Source organism: Aythya ferina (genome assembly GCF_964211825.1).
Source record: "Aythya ferina genome assembly, chromosome: 1".
Lineage (NCBI taxonomy): Eukaryota > Metazoa > Chordata > Aves > Anseriformes > Anatidae > Aythya > Aythya ferina.
In genome coordinates, this window is record NC_140296.1 from 87,133,281 (window position 1) to 87,160,474 (window position 27,194).

Here is a 27,194-nt window from a genome sequence, read left to right on the forward strand (position 1 = left end):
TTATTATTATTTTTTTTTAAGAGCAAAGAGAAAGCACACCTTACATGTAAGCAAAGCCAAAAAGACAGTGTTAGTATGACTGGAATCTTCTTAGGACTCCAATCATTTTTAGTCCAGATCTAGTTGACATATAGTAAATAAAAATTAGCAATGCAGTTAAATTGTTATCAGTTGCCTTTACAACTTATCTTCATCTTAAATCTGTTTGCCTTGGGTAGTCTTTTAATTAGAGATTACACTGCAATACTGTAATATGCATGACAACCATCAACTACATCACTGAATGATTTCCCTAAAGAAAGTACCACACAGAATAATGATAGGAGCACTATCATGTGAGGTTTGTAAATTATAATTGTGGAACTTTAATAAGGTTCTTCATTCACGATAACAGAGTACATGTTCCCTCCACCAGATGCTAAACTATGTGTCTCCCAAAGAGGCACTTTTAATTCCACTTTTTTCCCATGTTGTGGAAAAGAGTTCCAGCATTAGAAGAGGCAGGTATGTAGCCAGTCTGCTCTGACGAACCTTATTTTGGAGATTCTGCAACAAAACTCTATTGTGATATAATCTTTCCTCTTATTCATAATGAACACAGAAATCAACAGAAAAATAATAAAGAGATGAAGACTGTATGTCCCAAACAAATTTTGACAAACCACACATAGACTAGAGAAACTTAGTTGAATCACTGTGTAAAATATAAAGCCCCTTAAGTTTATTACAGTATAAGGTGTAGGTTTAATGGTGAGATATTTTTTTTACACACCTTTTAGTTCAGTATCATTTTACAGATAATCTAATTGCAATTTCATTTGAGCATAACGATTTGGATGTAAAGACAAACAGAAAACGTGTTGTTTGTAGAAGTACCAAGGCTGAACCCTGTGGTTAACTTCCTCTGTGCTCAACACAATTTTGAACACCTAGCAACCTATGTCATTTACAAAATTCTTTTTAAAAATCATTTTACAGTTCTTCTCAAGTAATGTTAAATTAATTCCACTCTCTGGTGCTCTCACCTGGTGGTGATCACTGCATTATTTAACCATTTCAAAATACTATCCTTCAAATTGCGTTTGCAGTAGTGGAGTAGCTGATAGTCCCAGAAACAATTTAGGCCAGAGGAACTGTATCTCTTTTCAAAGGAATTGTTTCTCCCCTAAAATCATCACAAAAAAAGGATCTTCATTCATACAGACACCTAACCTGTCACCCTTGCCAGAATATTCTTACTACCAAGGCTACTATGATGTATGGCATGATACAGAGTTCAAAGCAATTGTCAGGAAACAAAATCATGCTGGCTTAACTAGACTACCATACTAGTTTACATCCTAACTGAAATACATGCTTTCTGAAAAGAGATTTGTGAGATGCTTGAAATAATTATATGCACAGCTATCCACAGTTCAGATCACAATACTGATAAGCTACAAATAAACATAAAGGACTGAAGGAGAAAAAAAGAGAACCTTGTGAACATGACAATATTTCGGATACTTAATCTAATGAAGCTGAAACTGGAATTCCTGAGCTGCGAGCCTGCAAATGGCCAAAGAAATAAAACCTGTACAGCCCGTTCTCCCCAGCAGAAATCACATCAAAAAAGACAGAGCCTTTGCTTGTTTGTTTGTTTTTTATGATCAGCCACGGAAAACAGCCATAGGATTTAAAAGAGGGTGCAAGAGAGGGTGCATACTAGACACGCGGACCAGACTCCCTTCCTTCAGATTATTCACTGAGCCTGAGACGGGAACCCTTGCAACAGTTGTTACAGTAATTGTAATTAAATATGCCCAGAACACAAGGATTCCCATTTTTATAAAGTATTACAACTCCATACTTAAGCAAGATAATCTTAGGATTCAAATTTGCTTTGCTTACCATTTCAGTCCTAGCAATTAAATTCTTATTAAATTCTTGATTCTTTAATAAAACAATTTAATGTAAAATACATGTTGTGAAGCTCAGTGTCAACATCTGCATTTTTGGTAGGCCTATCAGTATGACAGATAGTGCCCATGTTTAATATTTTATTGCAAAATTAGAAATTCTTTAATATCAAGGACAATGACATCACAGACTTTACTTTCACCTATCTTTCTGTTGGGTTTTCTATTTTTCCTTTAAAAAGAGTCAGAGGTTCAAAAATGAAATAATATAATAATATTTTTTTGGAACATTCAATGGTAAAAAATAAAAAAACTTGCAACTAATTTTCTTTTCAACGATTTTTTATAAGCTTTGATATTTATTATCTTTGAATTGCCAAATGCCAAAAAAATCTCTTCCAAAATCCATTAAAAATTATATTTTATATAATTCAGAACATTACAGCAATGTATATAATAAAATATACAGCATATTATAAGAAAAGTCAGAAAACACTTCTTTCAAACTGTTCAGAGTAATGCTGTCAGTTTTCTAACTGATGAACGAATGTATCTTCGAAAGCTTAGCATACTCAGAAAACAAGATTACAACTTTAGTCCCTATGCAGACCAGATTATTAATATACAGTTCATTTTACACACATTTATTTTCATGATACTGAAGTTCTAAGATTCTGTTCTCTTTACTAATTAAAAGATTTAACATTCAGAAATAATAAAAGAAATATAATGCAATTTACTTTACTGTTCCATTTAGACAGTATTTGCTAATATAATTCTTGTGATAAATATAAACCTGTGCGTTTATCAAATCCCTAAGAAGATTATCTAAATCAACTCCCATGTAATTACCATTCACCATCTGTTCCACCAGGGCCTCAGCTGATCTGCTGGCATCTTGCAGTTTTCTGTACTTCTCAGGCTTTTCTCGCTGGATGGCCTGCAGCATGACAGGAAAGGTGAGTATTTCAAAAGAGGAATTTTGAAGAAAGAAGTAATTAATCTCAGGGATGTCTTCTGATTTCTTGAGACCATTTAATCTGCCACATTTCCCTGCCAGCCTCCCAATTTGCAACAAAACCACAAAGTATCACATATGATCAGGGAATAAGTCAGTCATAAAGTCAGATACATAAACTGAGAACCAGAACACGACAGAGCTGACAAATGGTACACATCAGTATTTTACAGACGAATAAAAGACAGACAAATTAAGAGTTATTCAAAGCCCAATATTTCAGAATAATAATATATGTTCAACAGAAATTCCTTGTGGAGGAACAGAAGATTTGCTCTTTTCTCACGTGGCTCCTATTTATAAGAATTGAGCATGCTAACTAAACCACAGTGTTTCATGGCATACCACAGTACTGAACACCAATACCATCTGATTGCTTGTTTTAGTCTTTTGTTGGCAAAAAAACCATAAATGCATATTAACGTATCTAACATATTTGTAAGCATATATAGTAGATGTCCATATATGAGCCACTAGGTACGAGTAGAGTAAACTGCAGAATTAACATAGGCTTCCACTTATGTTTTGTACCTAATACCTTCTGACCTAATACCTAATTGACCTTTCCATACTCAAAAATTTCTCACCCACATTCAGGTGTGCTCACACTAGCTAATAACAGCAGCTGCAGGCTACCTGATAATGTTTCAGGATACAGTAGGAATTGAAGTTTCTAATTTCTTTTGAGATGATAACATAGATGGAAAATAAAATTATTTTAGATCTAACAGCTCCCCAGTGTTGTCTCATAATTAACAACATCAAGTCACATCTTCAACTTTAGACTAATTTAGTAATCTAGTTAGCTATAATTTAGAAGCTCTAAGCCAGCTCTAAAATTCCTTGTTTAGTTCAGGAGAAGCATAGGGTCACAGTTTGATACCTACAATAAAACAGATTATACATAACTCTCAGAGACCCTAACCAACATGTTTTGCCATAATTCTGAGTCTCTCCGTTTATCACAGCACATACAAAAGGACACGCCACACAAATCCTAGGTAACATATACAGGATCGTGACACAGTCCTGGCCGTAGCTTTTCAGTCTGACTGACCATACTAGGCTTACTGATCCCCTTCTTTATTTCCACAGCAAAGACACATTCTCTATGACTTGACTCTCAAGGTGAAAAGTTCATTACAACTGGAAAGAAACCTCATCTAGGTGCCTACTAATGTATTTATCAGAATAATGTTATATGCTCACATTTGAAAATCTTATTTATTATATAGATTGCTATGCCTAGGAGGAAGTAATATAAGTACTTCTCAATAAACTCTCGAAATAGCTTTTAAAGTATGATGCTTAAAACATCTTCAGTTTAAATTTCTGTACTCTGTAGTAGGGAAGATATATGATTTATTCAATAAAAAGATTATGAAATTCAAGCAATGCCAAAATATTTGAAATTGTGAGGCTTTACTTATTTAAAACTTAACCTGCTTCTGTAGCGTGCACACAAAATTATAATAACTTCCAATGAAAATAAACACTAGGATTTTAAGGTCTGAACTTTATTTTGCCTAACAGAAAACTCTGAAACATTGATAGATTATTAAGGAAGGAGGAAGACATTTCTACAAAAAGCACAAATAAAAGAATCAATTGAAGAAGCTCCCTGGAGATACTAAAAAGAGAGATTTTCAGTTAAATTCACACATCTGCCATCTACTTACAGCTGCCATTCATTTGTGCATATAGGAACGACTGAACAGCAGACATTCTAACAGTATGTCAAAGCTTCTAACAGTTCTGAAGATTTTGTATAGATTTTGTATAAAATATATAGAAAGGATATTTGGGAAAGAATTAAGGATGGAAATATTTTGAAATTGATAAACATGTTTTCCATGTAGATAAAATATCACTGGAAATTAACGAAGCTTAATCACAATAAACTGCAGATGACTGTATTAATTATTTGTAGTTTCTGTAGGTCAATAATATCTTCTACTATTGCACTGCACAATTTATTTATTTTCAAAATACCCTCTTCTCTGCAAAGTTTTAAGACTCTAGAATCTTAATTAATACTACTCTGTCTATAATGCCAGGTATAATTAGCATGATTCTAACTACAGGAAACTCAGAAGAATCATAAAAACACTAAAGTATACTGAAAATAATCTTGCTCCATCTGTAATGCCAGATGTGCAATTATCATAACTGCAACTGTAGTGAACACAAATGAATCATAAAAAATCTGAAATACACTTAAAATAGCTTTTTAAAATATAAAAATGATTTGACATTGAAGTCTATGGCAGTGAACTGTTTGGTGTCTAGAAAAATGTGGAGAAATGTCTGCCTCTCTCCCAAAAGATGTTTACAGGTACTGATAGAAAATATAAACACTATATGTAAAGCATTCAAAAATAAACATGAAAATTTGGCACATATCAAGCACTGTCAACTGCTTTTCTCCACTTTTTTTTTTTTTAATGTAATCAGCATTTATCATAAAAATGAAGGGCTAACAGTAGATACAGAAAGACGCACATTTACACACAGAAAACATTATGCCAGTCATAGGAGAAGGCTGTCCTCTTGGTCCTCATACAAACAGAAAGTATGGGACAATTTACCTGATTTGGGGAGAAAGTTGGAAATTTACCCTGCTTGCTTAATAGCACTAATATAGTCTTGCTCTTACTCTCTACATGGCACAGTTGTCTGTTGAACCCACAAACTGTATCTTACATTTTTAAGGTCCTCAGAGGAACGATTTCCATGAGCAAATGCAAAGCACCAAGAAATAAACAGAGCAGTAGTCCCATAAACACCTCTCATTTATCCTTTTGAGTGTTTTGTCATTGCTTCCTTTACTGAAAATGACAATATTCTTCATTCAGGTTCATTAATGATACAAGTAGGCTGGGATAAGGTTGAAGAGTTTTGCAAAATTTTGAAACATTTAGGTTCTGTGCATTGCAGACAACACTTCTGATGAAAACTTGTGGTAGCTGCAAAATAATTTTACTTTTTTTTTTCTTTTTTCCCAGAACAGTATTTATTTTTCTTTTTATATTTTTGCTCCCTGTATTATTATTATTATTATTTTTTTTTTCAGAAAAAATGCAGAAATATAAGACAGGCTTTCATCTAATAGGGGATAAATTCTCTTTGAGGAATATTTTGTAACTAGCAATAAAGATATATAATGGCTTAGTTTTAACTGATTGAATAACACTAAAAATGCATCTTCAGCTAAATGTCAGCTGAACATGAAGAGGTAAATTTCACAATATTCTGAGAGTTTTATTTGACCCTAAGATTTTAGTTGGCAGTTAATGACTCCCTAACATTGAAAATACTGACATTCCAATGAATCCAGATGTTATTCGTATCAAATCAAAATCTGATTTTGTGAGCTCCGTGAATGGATGTACACTAGTAGTATTCCCTGATCTCTTGTGACTCTGGTCAACTACCCCTGTGAGCAGAAAACTGTAATATTATCATCACTGGCTCTGACAGTGATTCAGCTTTCAAATATCCAGGCCCCACTAACCATGTCTGAAGAAAGTCACTAAAAGAAAACGAAGTGAGAACTGGGAATTTGAGAATCCCAGAAGAACAAATATAATTGCCAAGGGTATCTGACATTTTCCCTTATATCAGTTTCTCATATATTTACCTTTGATCTTGAATTTCATGGGGCTGCTTCTTGTCTAACCAAAACTCATTTCAGGGAGTTTCGTTCTTAATTAACTGATGTGCAGACTCAAGTTTGACTTCTTACCAAGCAAGATTTTCTATGTAGCAATTTTTAACTTGCTGTACCTGAACCTTCATATATTTGAACTTGAAACAATGAAGGTTTATTATGGCTTAAGAGAAACAAACAAAAAGCCTGAGTCATTGTTATACCTGTTTTCAGTAAATTACATGCATTAACTTGAAAATGTTAACAGTGTGATGCAGTGTGAAGATAGCTGTGGCGTTAATGTTTGAATGTCTTCATTATTTAGGAATAATATTATTGTCCTACAAATTTCCACAGTAACGGTGTCAAGTCTGGCTAGTTAAGGCCTTTTCTCTTGTAGCTGGGAAGGACTATACATATTTTTGGTCCTCCACAGACACAAGAATGGACTTCCTGTGCATTTCTAATATATTCAATCAATGTAACACATCTGCTAAAGGCTAATTTCCTGCCAGTATCTGAACAGCAGATGACTTAGCAAACACAGTATGTTTCATACTGCCTGCTCTTGGCTCCGTCTCCCCGAGGCCTTCTCTGAACTGGGATGGGAGCAGGCTTTTGAACTTGGTGAATCATCAATGATGGCAAAAGAGCTTCCCTTGTGGCTGTCCTTTCTGAAGCCTGTGTCCCTCCACCACACAACAGATGTACTTCCACTATGTCGTATGAAAGTGACTCCAAGAAAAATGATGAGTAGGACTAAGATGCTTCGACAATAACAACAACAAAATAACCATCCAATTAGTAACCTATCTTCAAAAGAACAGTAGAAAGGAAAGTCACTAAGAAAAGGCTATGGGACTGAGTGGCTACCACAGTTAGCAACAAATGGTAAGTCTGACATCACTCAAGCATAGGTGTCCTATGCTACACCAATCTGCAATGGGAGGAAACTAAATGATAGCCACTAAGTGAAAAATGGTACTTCTGTGTGCATGTGTGCAGGGTAGCATGGATGTGTAAGTACTATGTTGGGGTATGACTGTATGTCAGTAAAATACAATCTTTTACAATTATCACTAACATATGTTTTCACTTTTGATGTTTTATCTTCTATTAAATGCCTTCTACAGCTTTACTGGAGATTATAATCTAATAAAAAAAAAACTCTTATTTTGTCATTGATTTTAGCCTAATTGTGAGGGAAATAGAAACTAAAAGAGATAACAAGTAAACAATACTGTGTGCAAATCAATGAACTGGATAATACTTCCTGCTTTGGCTATTAGTTTAACATGAGCAGATAGAGCCCAGGCCAGGACATGTTTTAAAACCTGGCGCTTCAACACCCCTCCCAACCCCCACCCCCTCTTTTATTTTCTTGGAAAGTATATAGAAAGATTTCCATGAACTGAGAACTGTTCTACACAGAATCTAGGTATTACTTGTCAATCCTACAGAGTTTACTCTATCACATGAATATGCCATCCAAATGTTTTATCCCTTAAAAAAAGCTAGAAACTTCCAGATGTAACTTGATCTTCTCAATAAAATGTTTATTTTAAAAGCAGTGATACTATATGAAATCAAAGTTAGTCTTGGTCTTTTAAAAATATTTACAATGCTAATGAGGGATATGTTAATTTCTCATATTTTTATTTAGAGTTGCTGGTTTGTGTAGACTCCCTGTGATACAAATTAGATTCTACTGCTCAGTACATTTCATTAAAAAAAGTTGGAAATTGATTTCCCAGCCATCCAATTATTTCATTTCTAAGGAGGTTAAAGAAACATCTGAAATACCTCCTGCCATCTCCAGTGCCCTGATTTCAAACTTCCAATGTCCATTCACAGATCAAACTTCATGCTGCTTTTCCCTCATATTACATATGTTTTCACTGATCTAAACAAGATCTGAATAATTGCAGTAAGCAGTGCCTTCCCAACCCCAATGTTCTTCCTCAGCACCAACAAAGGCAAGGCAAGCGCTGCTGAGAAATCCAGATGGGACCAGAGGAGGATCTGTAGTTCACCTACCTCTACCCCTTACTTGCAGCGACAGAGATCACCACCTCCTCGGGAGCAAAGAAAGGAAAGAAGGGGGAAGGTGAACCATAGCTCCTGAGTCCTTTCATGGTTTTACAGTCTTCAAAAGTGACAAGATGAGGTGAAGCATCTTATTGCTTAGGGAAACCTGACATTGCAGATATTCAACACAATAGGTCAAAACAGGAGCTGATTTGCCATCCTTGAAATTGTGTTCCTCAAAATGGGTATAGATGAAGGGGAGACAGGAGCATTTTTTTTCTTTTCTTTTTTAATTTTACCTACCATGAAGATGGAAGCAGTCAGCAAATTACCTATATATCTGTTTATGTGTGAAATGAATCTTATTATACTGCTATGGCAGCACTTGAATCCATCAAATCTTATTTGTATGTTTGATCTAGTTTGCTTATTTCCATATATATTTATATACATTTACATAACATGAAGTAGTGCCGTAAACTAAATTCAGTATATTACACTCTAATGGATACTTACTAGCAGTAATGTTATGACAACATTAATAAATAAATTAAAATTATTGCAACAAAACTGTTATTTAACAGTTGTATGTCACAAAATTCAGAATCACTCAATCATTACTAATCTATGATGGAAAAGCAGACAGTGAGGAAAAAAAAAAAAAAAACAGCAGCAAAACTAACTTCAGTATAGTAAATTTGTTCCATCTGTTTGTGTTTTAGGAGTCCATAACACCGTATATTTAATGAGGTCCCATGATATGCTGTTATAGTACAAGCATAATAGCTTATTATAAAAAGGATTCCCCTTTCTCTTACTCAGAAAAGGCAAGGTTTTTGCAACTAGTTCCAAAATCTAAATACTGAAGGCAACTTTTAACAGTTTAGTTTTCAAAGGCTGAATTCAGAGTGTGTGAAACATACACAAACACAGCTATTTCTTAAGCAGTGCAGAATGATTTTGCAAAAAAGTAGAAAGAACCATTTTCGTTTCAGCCATGGTACAAAAACCAGATTAAAATAATTTCTGTGGAGACTGTATTTTCAGATATATTTTACAGCACTGTAGGATGAATTAGATACAGATTTAATCTAACATCCACTAAAATATGACACTTTTCCCATCCTTTAATTTGTGAATGTATAATGTCAAATTAAGTCATTAGTATAAAATTATAGTGCATACTTAAAAAGTAATTTATAGACTTAGATTCAACTTCACCAAAGACTTTCATGAATCTAGAATACCTTAATTAAATATGGGTATGTATGAATAAAAAAAATCCCTGTGTTCAGAGATCTGTGTATCACTTTTGGTGCCAAAATCTGTAACATACAAAAATACTGAACACTTTTAAATTTCTCTTGTGCATATGGTCAATCAATGCATGTCAGTTTACATTTGAACCCATTTGAACTTGGACTTTGAAAGCACTTGGACAAGCTAATACAAACTAACAAACATATATATCAGTACTTTCTCCTACATTGACTCTTTCTCTGAGATCTGAGAGATTTCCCTCTTTTCGATATATGGCAAACTCAGGACTCTGAAGTACTGCTTCCGAGCGGGTCATCCAGCTATGGAGTTCTGTTGTATCCGAGTCAAACCTAAGATAAGGAGAAGTACAATAAGACATCTGCTTTCCACAAAGTTTCTGAAAATAACATTAACAGTACAAATGTTTAACTAATTGTTTAAGCAAAGGAATAAGCATCAATTTGCTCTTGAAAAAATGCAGTTTTAAACCCTCATTTAAATAGCTACCTCATAAAACTATTCATTCTAAGATTTGAAAACTTAAAAATATTTTTAATTTTTAAGACACTGATTTGACAGTTGAACAGATGCAACAGTTCTCACAATAAGGATTCCAGTTTTACAAGCTGATGTTTTTGGAAGGCATGAAACATGTGACTCTCACAGATGAATAAAGTGTATCACAAGTACTGTTGGCTCAGTTGAGGATGTGAGGCATATTTGGCTCACAAAATGCAGTCTTCATACCTGAACAATCTCTGAGCTAGTTTGTGCTGACTCTATTATGAAGGATATTCAAAGCAGGAAATTTGTCCATTAGACACAGCTCTCTTCTGAGTGACTCAAATTTGTTGTAGAATGTAATTACTAATCAATATTAGATTATAATATTTCTACAGCTAGAAATTCAGAAATGAAAAAAGAAGATACCCATCTCTCTGCATATACTTTTAAATTACTTTTTTTACTGTACAGTCCTTTTTATTAAAGCCTGAATTCTTTCATGAACTCCTTCAAAAGTGATCTTAATTGTAGTTACCTACTCAGAAGGTAGTAGTTCAAAATGAAGGTTATCATATGCAGATATTTAAATTGCTGTTTTCTAGAAAAATCAAGCCAAGTTGATTCAGTATTTAGACTACTTTTAAAGCAAGAGGCTTGAGATGTTTTTTTTTTTTCTCGGAGATAAACTGTAATCTTGACTGCATTTCTTTATTGCACCATGTGATTTTATATTTATATCTGAGGACCTAGAAGGACCTCGAATAAAATCAGCTGTATCTTTCAGTTTGTTTTGTAAATATAGACTGCATAGTTTAAATAATAATAATAAAAAAAACTACTAAACCCAAGAACTTGTATGACATTTGTGTCTTTGGAGAAATTAATTTTTTTAAACTCCCATATATATTAAAAAAAGGGCTCCAAGGTAAAATCTAGTGCTACAGAAATCTACATATACAGAAATGAAAACTTAGTACAAGAAAGAATTCCATGTTCTCCACTGTGATCTTTATGAGTCTATTTAACAATAAGGTGTGAACCGAGTAATAAATAATGAAAGCAGAAGAAAGAATCACACACTTCCCTAATCCCAGCCCAACAGTCTATATTATAATTAAAAACTCTTAGGAATAATGTTGATAAAACAATTCCTAATAATAGTATTTGCATTATCATTAAAGGAGGAAAAGATATGATTGTGAGGCAATGGAAGGTGCAGAATTCTTCATTTTATACAAAACTATAAATTCAGAAGTAGAAGACATAAGAACATTTCTCAGGTAGCTTAGAGAATCTCTGTGCCAGTATCAGGCTATAATTCCCTAAATCAAATGGCATTGCCAGTGAAGAGCTTCCTGCCTGAGCTTTATCTCTGAGACTACGCAACATTAAATCAACTATTATTCCTGAAATATGATGTTATCATTTGTTCTGCATATAATAGCTGTATATTTAATAAATGCTCTCATGAAATTTTATGACTAGGAGACAACAAAACTATGAAAGACAGTATTCCCACATAAAACTGGAATACTGTTTATTCAACAAATTGCAAGCACTAACTGTATATTTAATCACACTGATTTCCACAGAAGAGTGATGAAAATATGTTTTTGTGACTGTGAGTAAGCACTGTTCAATAGATCTGAAAATGGAGAACACCTAATTTTAAAGCTAATGGACTGGATTACAAGATAAAAACTAACAATTTCATAGCTCTTCCTAATATGCTTCTAGATTCAAATAATTTATATTCAATATCTAATGAAGACTGACAACAGCTCTGCTCAATGATCAGTGATGTGAGGAAGGCTGAAGAAGTCTCTAGCACAAAATGGAGTTCCTGAAGTCCTCAGTTAGGAATATATTAGGTCAGCTAAATTACAGCAGCTGCCTAAAGGCTGTAATATCACCTGAATATTGCTGAGATACAGGGAAGTCCCCAAATACAGCATATACTTTTGCAAAGACTAAGTAGTAACACTATACAGTCCTGCATTTCACATAAGTATCTGGGTCAGGGCTTGTCAGCAACAATGAGAAAAAACAGAAACTGCTCTAAGGGTCAATAGAGAATTCAATCAGGGACCTACAGGTATTCAAACTAGATGGGACCACCACCTCTCCTCTGTTTTTTGAAACCCAGTCAGCAGTGTACAAACACCACCCCACAAGAATTAGCAGCCCAGTTTACTCAAACGGTTGTCATTCCCTACTGCCAGCATGTACTCCATTCCTTGCTCCTTGAAGTCACCAACTATACAGGCAAGGAACACAAGAGATGCAATGGCCACTTCTTTCACTTCACTTAAATCGATAGGTGAGGATGGGTCTCTAGCCACTGTCAGCTATTGTGGCAATTAGGCTATTCTATAGCACCGGCATGAAGCAGCTGTAATTGGAGAGGAACACAGAACATCAGATACAGGATAAAAATAAAGACAAAATTACAAATTACTCAATACTAAACTCTCCTGGCTGCAGGTAAAACTGTATTACTTCTGGTGTTCATTCTATTCTGTGGTTCCAGTTAAGTAGGACCAGTAAGGCAAGCTTGCTGCAGAATAGTGTGCTATTAGTCCGGTATAGCATAGAAAGTGACAGAGCAAAATGTTTACCAGTGAGAATTTTGTCTTGTTTTTAACAAAAGGACTTAGCCTCTGCTTCTGCAACAGCCACCCCTGAAAGTGTAATCTAGAAGAGGAGCTGAAATATTGGGAGACCTCTGATAGTATAACAAAGTAATCAGGAACACATTACATGGATGAGAGATTCATTCATCAGCTGGTGGTATTAGCCACAGCAGACAGCATCTGAACAGAACTGATCTGACATTACAGATTGCTCTTTCAGTTGTAGTTTCTTCTGTTTATGTAAATATAACTCCACAAAGTCTCCCGCCTCAAAAAAGGCTGCAAATGGAAAGCAGGGTGAGGGATGGGGACTTTAAAAGAGATGAAAGTTAATTCAAGGTAACTTTTTGCAGCACAGAATCACAGAATCATTTAAGTTGGAAGAGACATCCAAGATCACCTATACCAACCTATATCACCTAGTCCAACCTTTGTACATAAATATCATTAACATAGTTTAAAAGCACACTGCACTTCTCAATAACCTTGGAAAAAAATCTCTCTCTCATATCTAGCTTAAAAAAAACACAAACACACAGGAAATGCAGGTAGGATATGGCTTTTAATCAGCGTGCTATGATAACTGCATGTTTTATTTCTGAGCAGTTTCAGTTTCAAAGTATATTAACTCTAGATTGATATAACAGGATCAATATAGTCTTTGAATCTTGTAAGTATAAAAATATATTTGACATTAAAAAAAAAAAAAAAGTAATGAAACGTTACCTTTCTGGCCCAATAAAGTTGGGTGTACGTAGAATTTGTAAATTAAATCCATGGAAGAGACTAAAACCAAATCACTTGAGACAATAGCTCTGAATAACTACATTGCTTCAAAGTGCACACTACCTTGCTCCCCACCTAAAAATTCAATCTGCAGTGGAGGATTTAGTGCCTCTAAAATTATTTACAGAGTGCTCATGTTTAGTTTTTCAATTAGTCTGTCTTTCAGCTATTCTACAACAGAGATGCTATCTTGTACTGCCCTCACGGCCCTCTCACAACCCCACAAATTGGTTACAGCAACTCATTTGCTTCATCAAGCTAAACTATAGGCCCACTGCAGATTCCCATTCAAAACTCTTTTGCCTAGACCACACATACAAAAAATTTGTTCAACAAAGACTCTTTGTTCTGGCTTTCCCATCTTTTTTTTTTTTCTGTTAGACACAGAATAAACTTTACCTCTAGGGCTTTTCAGAACTTAGTTACATTAAGATTTTCCATTTCTGTACAAGGATTTCATAGCCCAAATACCTAGCAGGGTGTATCTACAAACCCTGTATCTAATCCAGTGCCTTTTGAAACTACTAAATAACACCAAGGATTAGGGATTAGTTGTTTATATTTCAAAGTAAAAACAAATACTTAATATATATATATATATATATATATATATATATAAAATAATAAAAGGGCTTCCACCTGTGCTCTGTACCCTATAAAGGCCTCCTGTGGCTCTGTCAGGGCTTGGGTATGAAGGTGTCTCAGGTACCATGAGTGCAGGGCCAAGGCTGTCTGTGCACCCAGAGCACTCACAGCTCCTGTGGGGTCTCCCCGCTGGCTGAGCCAGGCAGCCTGTCTGCAGGGTGGCCACAGGGCCCCCAGTGAGGCAAGTGTAGGCCACTGGGGCCAGCACCAGTGTGTGGACTGTGAGCACAGGGCAGCCATGAGGAAATGTTCTGGAAGCAGCATGAGGCCAACTGAGGTGGGTGGTTCCCTTCCCTGGCAGTCTGAGGCCAAGGAGACAGTCTCTGTAGGAAAGCCTCTATCATCGGGGAAACACACTGCTCGGCACACACACGGTGGGGCTGGGTGTAGTGCGTTGCCTCAACCAGTAGGTGTGGGCTCCCTGGCACACGAAGTCCTGGTCTCAGCTTCTTATTTCCAGATCTGCACAACAGTCTCACATCCCTTCCACCATTTCTGGCTGCATTTGGGAAAGTGTGTCTGCTTTGCCCTTTCTGCTGGGAAGTTGTGATCTACCATGTGGAAGCAAAGGGCATTGGAATGCGAGCAGGTTGTGTCCCACTGGAAGAGACCATACGCTCTGTCTTACGGTATATTTAGTAAATAAGGGATTTATATTATGTTTTGTGTTTATGGCAAAATAGGTTAGTTCTGCCCAATGTTAGAAGAAGTACAGCCGAAAGCACGACAGACACCAGCAGAGTCAGATCATGCTCCATTTTATTGCCCGAATAGCCTAACTTTTATAGTGAACTTAACAGGGGCGGACAGTGTTTCACACAAGATTATTGGTCAAAAGCACTCAGACAAACAACTACAAGAAAACAACACCACCTGCAAGAAAACAACCCCCTTGTGATTAGCAGTCACGTAGACCTTGTCCTTGAAGCCAGCTGCTGGTAACAATATTTTTCTGAATTCCTCAATTGGGCGATGTGGGAATCATTGTCGTGGGAGCTTCTCATAGTTACTCTGGTAGCTTGGTTTGCTCAGCTACAGCAGGCCATGAGATTTTCTAAGGCCTACTCCTGGTTGCTTAAGGCAAGCTCAGATCGAACAATTGTTCCACGAACTCATGTCCATGCCCTGTATGCCAATTCCCAACAGCCCAATATTGTCCAGAGGCTCTACTAATGCTAAGAGGCTTAAAATGTCACTATTTGATTATAGTAACTTTTCATTTCATTACTATTTATCTGCAGTGCTTTGTGGTAGTTAAGAAGACTTGTGCTATGGTAGTTTACCCTCAAGACTTGCTCTTCTTTGATTCTTTCAATAGACAGAAATGGCCTCACAATTACCTTCACCACCCCACCAAAACAAAACCATGCCAGGCATATCAGCATTGTGTATCCTGGGCAGACATAAAACCATTTGTCTACATATTGAGCTGGTAGGGAATGGCACAACTCTAATTAAAGAACATTATTACTGAATAACGGCATTTCCATGGCTGGACTGAAATGCCCAGCTCATCAGCAATGTTCCTCAGCTCGTAGCTCTCGGTTGCCTAGAGCATGCCAAAGAACAGCGTTGAAATACACACACCACACCCATTGGCATAATTATTCTGCAATTACCCTTCATCCTCTATATTTGCAGCTGATGAGCCTTTAGTTGATAAAGTAGTCTTAGTTCTTATCTACTAATTCAATGCTTATTTGTCCCAATAGGTAGTTTCCCCCCTATTATTTTCCCCCTATTATTTATTTATTTTTAAATTCAGTCCTCAAAAAAATTTTCTTTCCTTTCTGAATGACATTCTGGACCAACTCTACACTGATACTATTTAATTTAGTCTCATCAACATTATTATCTGCACATCTCTGTAATGCATACCAAGGGATTAAAGAAAGCACAAAGTCAATCATATTAGCCTTACAGTTCTTCTTCTTTAGCCAATTATCCATCTCACCATTCTTATGGTAATAAACTGCACCTTTTCTGACCTTAGCAGTGATTCCTAAATCATGTCATGGAATGCTTTGCTGAAATTCAGATTAGATCCACTGCATTTCTCATATGTGAGAGAAAGTCACAGGTGAGTAAAATGAAAGTCTAGAGGTTGCTGTTGAGTATGTTCATTAAGACCATTTACTTTCAGCAAACAACTGGTGGCAAAATGCAAAGCATTTTCAAACCCAGTCATGCCTCCCCCTGAGTGCCACCTGGCATCGCTCCCATAGCTCCCAATACAGTAGGCGATTTCAGACACTAAATGTGAAGAGCATATATTTTCAGTGTATCAGTAATTATGGCATTTCCCATCTCACAAACAGGATAAAGAGCTAAACAGAAAAAAAAAAAAAAAAAAAAAAGCATGAAGTTATAAAGTGTGCATATTTACTGAACTTGATATATCCATTCCTATTCTTTATTCTAGATGAAAACATTTATAAATTATCCTGTAAACAACAGAAAATTATATTATTTTGCCTTAGTCACCTTTCCCTTTTCTTTGGCATTGACTACACAGATAAAATGCTGAAACCAAGGACCACCAGGAAAACAGAATTGCTGTAAAGTGCTTAACAATCATCATTTACTTCTGACTAATATAATTCATTGTACTGCAATGAAAGAACAGCTTGAAAGAACAGCTGCCAAAAATGCTTTGAATAAGTCTTTATATTTCCTTTAATATATTTTGTTCTATAATAAATCCAAACTGTTCTAAGTAATGAAGCATTGGAATCCCGAATGACGTGATGTTTCAATGGAGTGAAGGCCACTTTATTTTCAACATTCATGGTTATGTTAACACTTATTGAATGAAAAACACTAGATGGAGCAACTATCCTATCTTAACCTGCCTTTCTCTTCAAGGACATGAAGTTTCTTTCAAACCTGAATAACAACATTGTATCCACAAAAATGTTATGACAAACAGCCTTTCTGTAGAAATACTAGGAAGCAGGTACAAAGTTACTTGCTAACAGGCAAAGAAAACTATCTTTGGACATTATTCAAGAACATCAATATTAGAAATATGTACAGATTAAATACTAAACAGCTCTAACCTGTTTCCTATTCAAAAACCTACTCTGAATAGATTAATTTTCAGACTTTTCTAGGCTACAGAACAGACCTATGTCTTTCCTAGTGCCACATACATGAAAATGATACCTTGGCAACATTTTCTCCTATATACAGGTTTTTCTCTCCAAAAACTTCAGGCATGTTACATTTATCTCAAGTTCTAATGTCTTATATATAGTTTTAAGACGTTTATTATGCAGCTCCAAGTTATTTTTGTATTATTTTTTTTCCCCGTTCTTAGTTTTAATTTCATTCCTTTGGGAAAAGGAGTTTTCCTATGAGCAATAACAAAACTTAGAACATCCCTGAATTATTCTGAAATTTTAAATTTTAAATTTGAAGGTAGTTTTAGATTTTGGTGAAAGAAAAGAACAAAACCATCGTCTGCTTCTTATCTCTGTTTTCCATTACAGGTAGTAAGCTGCTCTAAGAGACAAGAAAACTCAACAGCTTCTTTAGCCTGCATTTATCTATGTCCCAGTGAATTGGGACATAAAATTTTGTCTTTGTCAACCAGTAGCATACACAGGAAATAAACTCCTGTGTATGCTACTGGTTGACAAAGACAAAATTCCTCCATATAAATGAAACTCATACACTTCTAATCTTTCCAAAACACTTGGAAATGTAAAATAAAATAAAATAAAATAAAATAAAATAAAATTAGCCATCCTTTTTTTTTTTTTTTTTTTTTTCTTTTTTTTTTTTTCTTCTTCTTCTCAGCTAAGCATCTGGAGACCATGCTCTTGCATAATCCACATTTAGCTACTATTCACAGAGTAGCTAAACTCTCTTTCTTCTCTCTTGAAACTAAGCACCTGGCAATTCACACTGCAGGTGCTGTGCATCTTTGAGACAGCTTTCTAAAACATGCAGAACACAGAAGAGCAGATCTGGAGCACAAATCTTTCCAAACACAGCAATTGAGGCTCATGTGTTTCGTTCAGGCACACTATTACAGCAACAGAACTGACTAGAACTTGAGAAACACTGACGAAAGAAACAGAGCTTGTAATGTCTGTAAGCATTATTCACCCACATCAAAACAGACCCAAACCACCTCCCTCCCAGAAAAAAAAAACACATGCAGATTAAAAATATTTTGGAGATTAGATTAATTCAAATTTAGCCATCTAAAATTTACTTATTTAGTCGACAGAATTCTATTGCCAGTGAAGACATAGATGACAAAGAAAGATTAAAGTCCTAGTTTTCCAATTTAACAAAAAGGCGATGAATCACTCTTCTTACATCATGCATGGATCTTGGTTGTATTTTCTTACAAAGAGTGTTCTTAAATACTGAGTCTTAACTAGAAGCCTTACTTTTAGAACGGTTAAAAAGGGTAAGATAAATCATACATTAGATTAATAAAGGAGCCTCTAAGTATCTTTTGTTTCAATGACATACACCTTCAATTAATATATATATATATATCTCAGATTTTTCATTTTCTTGGTGTATCTCAATACTCTTAATAATATGCGGTTATATTTTAACACCATTAAAGAATATTTTACAAGAAAATAACTTGCTATTATAATTGAAAGCACATTGAATTAAAACAAATACATTTTCTATAGAAATGAGACATTGAATGCAGTTTTGTATTCCTCTCAGTCCTTAAATCGACCACCTTGGAATTCATATGTTTGTCTGAATAAAATAATAAAAAATAAAAATAAAAAATAAAATTCCCAAACCAACACTACAAGTGATTTAAATCTAGTTTCTAAGCATCATATTCATAAATTTGGTGCTTGTGCAAATTCTAAAACTCATTAGAAATCTTTTATGTGACTTTAACAAATGTTCAGTACTCTCTCAAGGTCCACTGTAACTCATATGTCAGTTACACAGAAAGAACTCTGAAATTACTACTACTGCACATTTCACCAAGTATTAACCCTGCTTCAACAGAACTATTACATCTACTTCTGACTCACAATCCAGAGACAATAATGTATGAACTTTAGAAATGAACCTATCTGCAATACTAGCATTCCACATATTAAAAAAATATTTTTTACAGAATTTTTAAAATAAAAAAGCTGAGAACCAATGGAATACTTTTTGTTCTTCAAGTTCCAAGACCACAATCAAGTTAGACCACACAATGTCATATATAAAGGACATCTACTGACTATAATTACTAGTACAATTGTGTTGACATAACGATTAACATTCTATACTGAAAATAGTTGGGATAGAAACAGAAAAAAACACTCCATAACTGATCCTAAGTAAAGAAAGATAATAATCCATCTTTATCTAGAGTACAGAAATATAACTTTATTCTCAAAACACTATGCATCTAACTACTGCAGTCAAATTACTACTTTTGCATTCACATCCAAACTCTATCATTATTCTCTCTCAATTTTTTAATGATTCTCACCTCCTCCTAATTTCTGAATCCACAAGGAGCTGCCTCTTTTTGTGGGGTGGAGGTGGTGGGAGTTCCTCCTTGGCATGCTTAACCAGGATTTGTTCTCTCGTGGTCACCATAGTTACGGTTTCCATTACAGTTGTCTGTGTTAGTGATGTCTGAGTGGTAGTGACAGCCTGTGAAATCTGCGAGAAGTATTAAAACAGAGGTCACATGTTGGTTGAAAGACTTCAGTAAAGACCGTTTGGACTAGCAATAGCAAATAATGAGAAACTGCCCCTGTCTGATTGTAGGCTGACCTTCAGAAAAAAATAACAGTATGACTTCAGACAAAATTGTTTTATCTGAGTCATGCTATGTGAATGAGATATCTGCAGAAGTCAGTATCAAAATCGGAAAGAATCCTAAACAGGATGAACTTACAGCTCCCTCTTAAATCATGGTGAATGAAGAAAAGAAATAAGTGGTAACAAAAAGGTCAATTTTATGAGGGAATTGGATAATAGAAAGTATATGAAATGTTACTATTGCTGAATGTTACTTTGCCACCATTCTGAAGATTTATTCCTTGAGAACTCATAAAGGCATTATAATGGCACTAAATTGCCAGTTGCTATTTTATCATTTATAATAATCTTCAAACCAGAATATAGTTCATCATACCCTACTTGCACAAAAAGGCAGTCAGCTTTCTGGCATGAGATCTTAAACTAGAAAACATGCACTAAAAGACAAGTAAATTTGTTTCAATTTCATTCTGTAATTAAAACAAAGAGGTCATAAGATATAGCAATACTTAAATATGTAACACCATAAAACACTATCAACATAATACACTTTGCCCAGTAAAATGAAAGTTAACCCTTCAGATAGTTCAGTTGAATAATAATAATAATGATAATAATAATGATAATGATGATGATGATGATAATAATAATAATGTCTGCTAATAGTTGAAAGATTTGAAATGCTGTACATGTATGTACTGACTTGTTATATTTGGTTCCATGTAACACCAAACTTAAATAAGGGCAGCTACTCTTAAGTACCTTAACTCATCAAAAACTGGTCATCTCTTTCTTTGTTCTCCCAGATGATGGGTTACTTGTCAGAATGCTCTAGTTACAGTAACCAACCATGGTTTAGGGCAGTGAAATGGAAAGTAAAAGGACAACATTACACCAAGACCAGGGAAGGCTGTGCTTCTTCACTTATTATTATTCACTGAAGAGCTCTGCGTCTTCACTTAATTCTGATGTGCAAGAATTAGAAAGGCCCTCTAACACAGAAACAGGAATGCTAGTATCTAAAATTCCATGGAACTATATACATATACATAACATAATATAAACAATCTATTTGTTCTTGCATCAGAATCTCAGAAAGAGTATGGAGTTACCTTATTTGAGACATCAGCATTTCTAAAAGAACAATGGACAACAGGTTTACCAGGTATTTAACTGTAATTCCTTTCCCACAGTACTTCCTTATACTGAAAAAATAGAGTGACAAGGAAAGGGGCATACACACAGCCTCTTTTCAGCAGGCAACATCAGTAAAATTAACAATAATAATAATAATAATGAAAAAACTGCTGACTTCACCAAATATTTCACACAGTGTGCTAAACAAAAAAGTCTTGCTGTTCTTTGTCCAGTCTGCCAGTGGAAATTATGGGTAGGGAGGTCCATTACCACAGTATTTGTGGCAATCTTAAAGCAGCCAGCAGGGTGCTGTGCTTCCCCCTCTAGAAATGACCAGCAGTTTAGACTTTAGAGAAGAATCTGAACTTCTCAGAACACAAAGAAATTACGATTCAAAAAAGTTAGCTTTTTGTTTTGTTTTGTTTAATCTCTGGATTAATAACGTCAAATGGAGTAAACTGATTATGAAATGTGGGACTTAAATGAAATATGATCTACGTAAATTATGTGGAAGAAAAAAAAATCCAGTTGGCTTTTTAATCACTGCAATATTATATATTAATATGTGGTTCCCTCAACAAGATTGGCTTTGATATCTTCAACTATACAAATCACAATAATAAGGAAACACTTCTGTAGAATTTTATTGGCACTTTATACAGCAACATTTTCAACATTATTTTTTTTAAAATTAATTCTATTTCTGGGTAGGAAGAAAGAGCAAAATAAAGCTCCTGAGGTCCAGGGTACTATGAAATTTGAGGACAACACATGATGTCATCTTTCCCTTGGTAAGATGTACAGCTAAGAGCACTACAAATCATTACTTGCTCCATATATGAAGCTTCGACGACAATCACCTTTTCCTCTTGTCACAAAATTCTTATTGCACTGAGTTTTATCTAAAAATCAATGATAGGATGTTCCTGACACCTGAGGTCATATCCTGCCATGTTCCATTTGCCAGTCAATATCAGGGTACAGTTTACAGTGAAGCAGGTGTAAAACAGAATAAATCACAGCTACGGTACTGTAGGAACAATATGCAGCATACTGCCAATGGCACAGGAGAAGCAGTTTCAGCTGGTGATTTGGTAATGTGCTTCAAAAGCATGCAGTATAATTATCATATGCTCAGAGCAGTCAAGTCACGATGCTGTTGGGAGTAATGACTCACATGTCAAAACAGTAAAGAAGTATTTTTCATGCTTAATCAATAGGAGTGGAGTTTAAATACTGTATACTTCACAATGAAATGGGAGATATGAATTTGAAATTCATAATCATTCTAATTACAGAGACTGGGGAAGGCTAAAAGGTACTGAAGATTACACTGCCAGGTGAAGTTCAGGAACTTGGTATGTGTTTAAAGAGTGCAGACACTTTATTGGGTAACAGAAAATCCATAACAAATTAGGAAATACAGAAAAGGAAATAGCTTTTGTTTGCCTCCCTAGCAAAAACCTCTAAAACCTTTAAAAACTGAAGTGGTTTGTTTCATGTATAGTTCAAGGATGGTCCAAATAATGACAATATAGTTTCCTTGTCTCTTTAAGTTCCTGAAAGGCATATATAAATCCGAGGAGAGGTGGTAAAGACTGGTCCTTTAACCTGCTAGAAAATCATGTGGAAGCCCTAAGGTGACTCACAAGGCCACACATTAAAAGGCTTTCAAAATAGAATGCTTGCCTTCAGTTTCACATCAGCAAACTCATCCTTTTTTTTTTGGAGTGGACAAATTTCAACCTTCCTTTTCATCTTCTACAAATAAAGGTATATACAATTTGTGTATAGCACTTCAGTAGTTTTATGTCATTTTATTTCTCTTTTATATGGCAGCCTACCTTTAATACCATCATTTATTTCCGCCTTTGGAAATGCCCTGAGTCCTGATATAGCCATAATTTTCCTTAACACTCACTTTTGGAGCTGTTGGGAGTTCTTTGATAAAATGTATGTATGTGAGTGGGGAAGTTCAGATGAAGAATGTTGTTGTTTTTTTCTTAGTTTGGGAAGGTTTTCAGTACAATTTAGTGAATCATAATGAACTCACTAAAGGTGCATTTAGAGTTTCTGAAATTTATACATTTACTTTACAGAAGTTTTCCTTGTCTTTGTTTCCAATGTGTGCTCAATGAAGAAAATCAGTCACTTTCATGATGAGAATAACTGCTTTTTAGGGGTGTCTCTCACCCTTTCCATCCATTCATTGCATCAGAAATTTCAACCATGATTTCAGATTAGGTGCTTAGCTGAATTCAGTGCTGTAAAATTTAGATGTGCGAAGATTCACATTTTATCTTCTGCACATTTCCTTTGGGATGTATAACTGTTCTATGTCTAATTGGAGAAGCAGCTTTGATCTAAGGCTGAGACTGTCTGTTCTATGTAATTTCATATTTTGTTTGCTAGTTAATCATTTAGTGACACTCCAGTAAGAGAAGGAGGGGAAATAACTCATGACAAAAATAGAAGTAAGAAGGTACTATAAGAATTACTAATGAAAGCAATAAAATTCATTTTGAAGTCCATATCCAAGTTGAAAGAATAAAATCTGCATTTTCTGATAAATTTTAGTGAAAAATGTTATATTTATTGTCACCCTTTTCCAACTTCTCTGTTCATGATTAGCCATAATAATTAGATCTTCTTTTAAAGGCGTTTTCTTCTTGCAGACTAAATATGTAAATAAGCTCTGTAATGAATAAACCACACTAGCATTATCTGCCCTGCCTAGATAGAAATACATGACAATAAGCACACCATCAATAACTCAAGTGCTAGGGTAAATGTGAGGACATACTTAAGCTGTGTAACAGTGCTTTAGGAAGTGATCCTTTAGTTAGCACTGAATATGCAACGTCTCCAGAATTTGAAGCAATATGCCCACATCACTGTACTGATTCTGTGCCAAGAAAAGTAGCTTCTCGGAGGAGGAAAAGATTATCAACTGAAGTGTGGTGTTATGGTAAAGCATTTACACTGTTTTGGAAATCCAAAGCATCTCCCACCTGTGCTGCTCTGTGATCTCTGAATGTACAACCTTGTGACTGTTCACTTCACAAGGAGGCTATCCTTTCTGTAATCCAAGTTCTATTTAAGTTCCATTTTGAAAATGGAACTCACCTGCTTTTAGAACTGATCACCAATCTAAACCCTTGAATACTTTGGACTGGTTTCATTTATTATTTTTTTAATTTTATTTTTTTCCAACACATCGTGACTGCAGGTTTTAGCGATTTTAGTGATATAAAATACCAGCAGTCTTGAGTTCTGAACCCTACTGTTTGTTCAGGAGAATTTAGACTCTTGATTTCAACATGTTTTTTTAACCTAATAACATGAATATGCCAAAACAAATGAAGGTATGCATGCTTTAGGGAGTGCAGACAAGTATAGAAAAGAAGGGCTTGCACCAACTTCTAATTAATCTTTCAAATTGACTTCAAAAATTTGTCATGGAAAGTGTGGGAACTCTACACATAACATTATGCATGTAGGTTTGAAATACTTGTCTTACAAATAGGACAAATATTTTAAGACAGCTATGCAACTAATATGGTTTAGAAAAAGAAGCCAACCAACAAAATACGAATGAAAATGTCATATAACTTTTGTATCCAGAATATTGATTCTCTATAAATAGTTTATAGGACATGCACAGTTTATAATAAATTAGGCAGCCTTTATATGATTCCTTTTTTTGGATACATGGCATTTGTATTATGTAGCTTCTACTCTTCTCGGTTTAGTAGGTGATTTATTTCAGCATACTCAGTTTATCTTATGAAAGTTTAACATTACTATTGTTCCTGTTGTTAAAGTGAATGAGAAAAGTTATAACACCATTATTTGTTAAAATCAGAGATGTTAAGGTGTCAATTACTAGTGATATTTAACAAATATATGAAAGTAATAGAACATTATGAAGCTTGAGTATGTGTTGTTTTTAAAAGGAGCTATTGAGTTCCTTTTTATATATGTAAGAACATATTTGTGTTCTTAAAGAGTACATACTGTGTAGGCTATAATGAATATCGTTCTACAATGTTTGCTTCTTTTGTACGACACAACAGTAGTAGCAATGCATAAGCCTATTGTAGTGGGTTTACATGGCAAGGTTTTGGTAGCAGGGGGCCTTAGAGGTGGTTTCTGTGAGAAGGATCTAGAAGCTGCCCCATGTTTGGGAAGGGCCCCACTGCTGACCAGAGCTGAGCCAATAAGCGATGTTGTTTTGCGCCTCTGTGAAAGCATATTTAAGACAGGGAAAAAAACACGCTGCGCCACACAGCAGCTGGGAGAGTGAGAGGAGTGAGGAACAGCCTTGCAGGCGCCAAAGTCAGTGAAGAAGGAGGGGGAGAGGTGCTCCAGGCGCCAGAGCAGAAGTCCCATGTGGCCTGTGGTGAGGACCATGGTGAAGCAGGATGTCCCTCGTCAGCCCATGGAGTACCATGGTGGAGCAGGGTTCCACGCTGCAGCCCGGGTGGCCCTGCACCGACGGAGGCTGCTGCCTGTGGAAGACCCCTGCCAGAGCAGATTCCGGGCCAGACCTGTAGCCCATGGAGAGGAGACCACACAGGAGCAGGTGACCTGGCAGGAGCTGCTGACTGCAGGGGACCCAGGTTGGAGCAGTTTTCTCCTGAGGGATGGACCCCGTGGTACGGACCCATATCTGGAGCAGTTCTGGAAGAGCTGCTGCCTGTGGGAAGCCCACGCCGGATCAGTTCATCAAGGACTGCATCCCGTGGGAGGAACCCCACAGCACAGGGGACAAGAGTGACCGAGAAGGAGCGTCAGAGAAGTGCTGTAGACTGACCATAACCCCCATTCCCCCGTTCCCCTGCGCCGCTTGGGGGGAGGAGGTGGAAGAGGGTGGATGGGGGGGGGGAGGGGAAGGTGTTTTTGGTTTCTTTCCTTTGTTTCTCACTTCTCTAGCTTGTTAGTAATAAGCAATAAATCTTACTGTCTCCCGATGCCGAGTCTGTTTTGCCCGTTACAATAATTACTGCGTGATCTGTTTGTCCTTATCTCAAACTTTGAGCCTTTTTCATCTTATTTTCTCCCCATTCCTCTTTGAGGAGGGGAGTGAGAGAGCGGCTGTGGTGGAGCTCAGCTGCCCACTTGAGCGGAACCACAACACCTATGACCTAGCATAGTAATTTCTTGAAATCATATGACCCTAGCAGTCCCAAATTCAAAATGTATTTCTGCATTTTCTTCTGCTTAGAAGCAACAGGTTTCCTACTGCAAATATACATGAGTTAAATCAAATTTTCAACTATTACAAATATTGTATAGCACAAACTGATTTTGACTTCTAAGTGAAATTGCATCCCTTCTCAATTTTCTTCTCTCTCTTCTGTTCTTCCAAACTGATTTTTCCAACTTCAGCTAAACGAGGAACTATATCACAGACCAAACTAGAAGATTAATGTATTGGAATCAAAAGTATTAAGGGGTACTTAAATCACTACAAAAAAAGTATAGCAGTTTCAATAAATTGACTTTCCCCAATTGCGCCCAGAATAAGTTTTTAGAAGTATAAGCATATGTCAGCAAAAACGTGCATCATGATAGAGGGGACTGAATTAAACTGACCAGAAATGCAACACTGTAGGAACAGGACAGAGGTGCATGCAGTAGCATTCTTCTCTATGTTATTATGAGAAAACGTTTTAATGTCCATGTCCATTTCCCTAGTCGTATAATGCTAGTACAAAAAAAACAACCAACCAAACAAACAAACAAACAAACAAAAAACCCCTCAATATTGATGATATAAGTAAAGGAATGGGAATAAAATAGAAGAAAAAAAAAAAAAAAGTGAGCTGATTTGGGTTTAAATTCAACAAGAAAGAGATGCTAACAAATGGCTGGGAAAA

At 35.7% G+C, this 27,194-nt stretch overlaps 1 protein-coding gene across 12 annotated transcripts in view; it reads right to left on the reverse strand.

Annotated features, from left to right (window-relative positions):
- Window positions 1-27,194, reverse strand: part of DMD (dystrophin) — a 1,246,037-nt gene that overhangs the window by 733,348 nt on the left and 485,495 nt on the right. For all 12 annotated transcript variants that reach the window (XM_084515490.1, XM_084515483.1, XM_084515486.1 and 9 more), the window contains 3 exons: window positions 19,898-20,073; window positions 10,080-10,203; window positions 2,751-2,838 (listed from right to left, as the gene is read on the reverse strand). In XM_084515490.1, coding sequence (XP_084371616.1) covers window positions 2,751-2,838; window positions 10,080-10,203; window positions 19,898-20,073 — 388 coding nt within the window. The remainder of the gene's footprint in view (window positions 1-2,750; window positions 2,839-10,079; window positions 10,204-19,897; window positions 20,074-27,194) is intronic.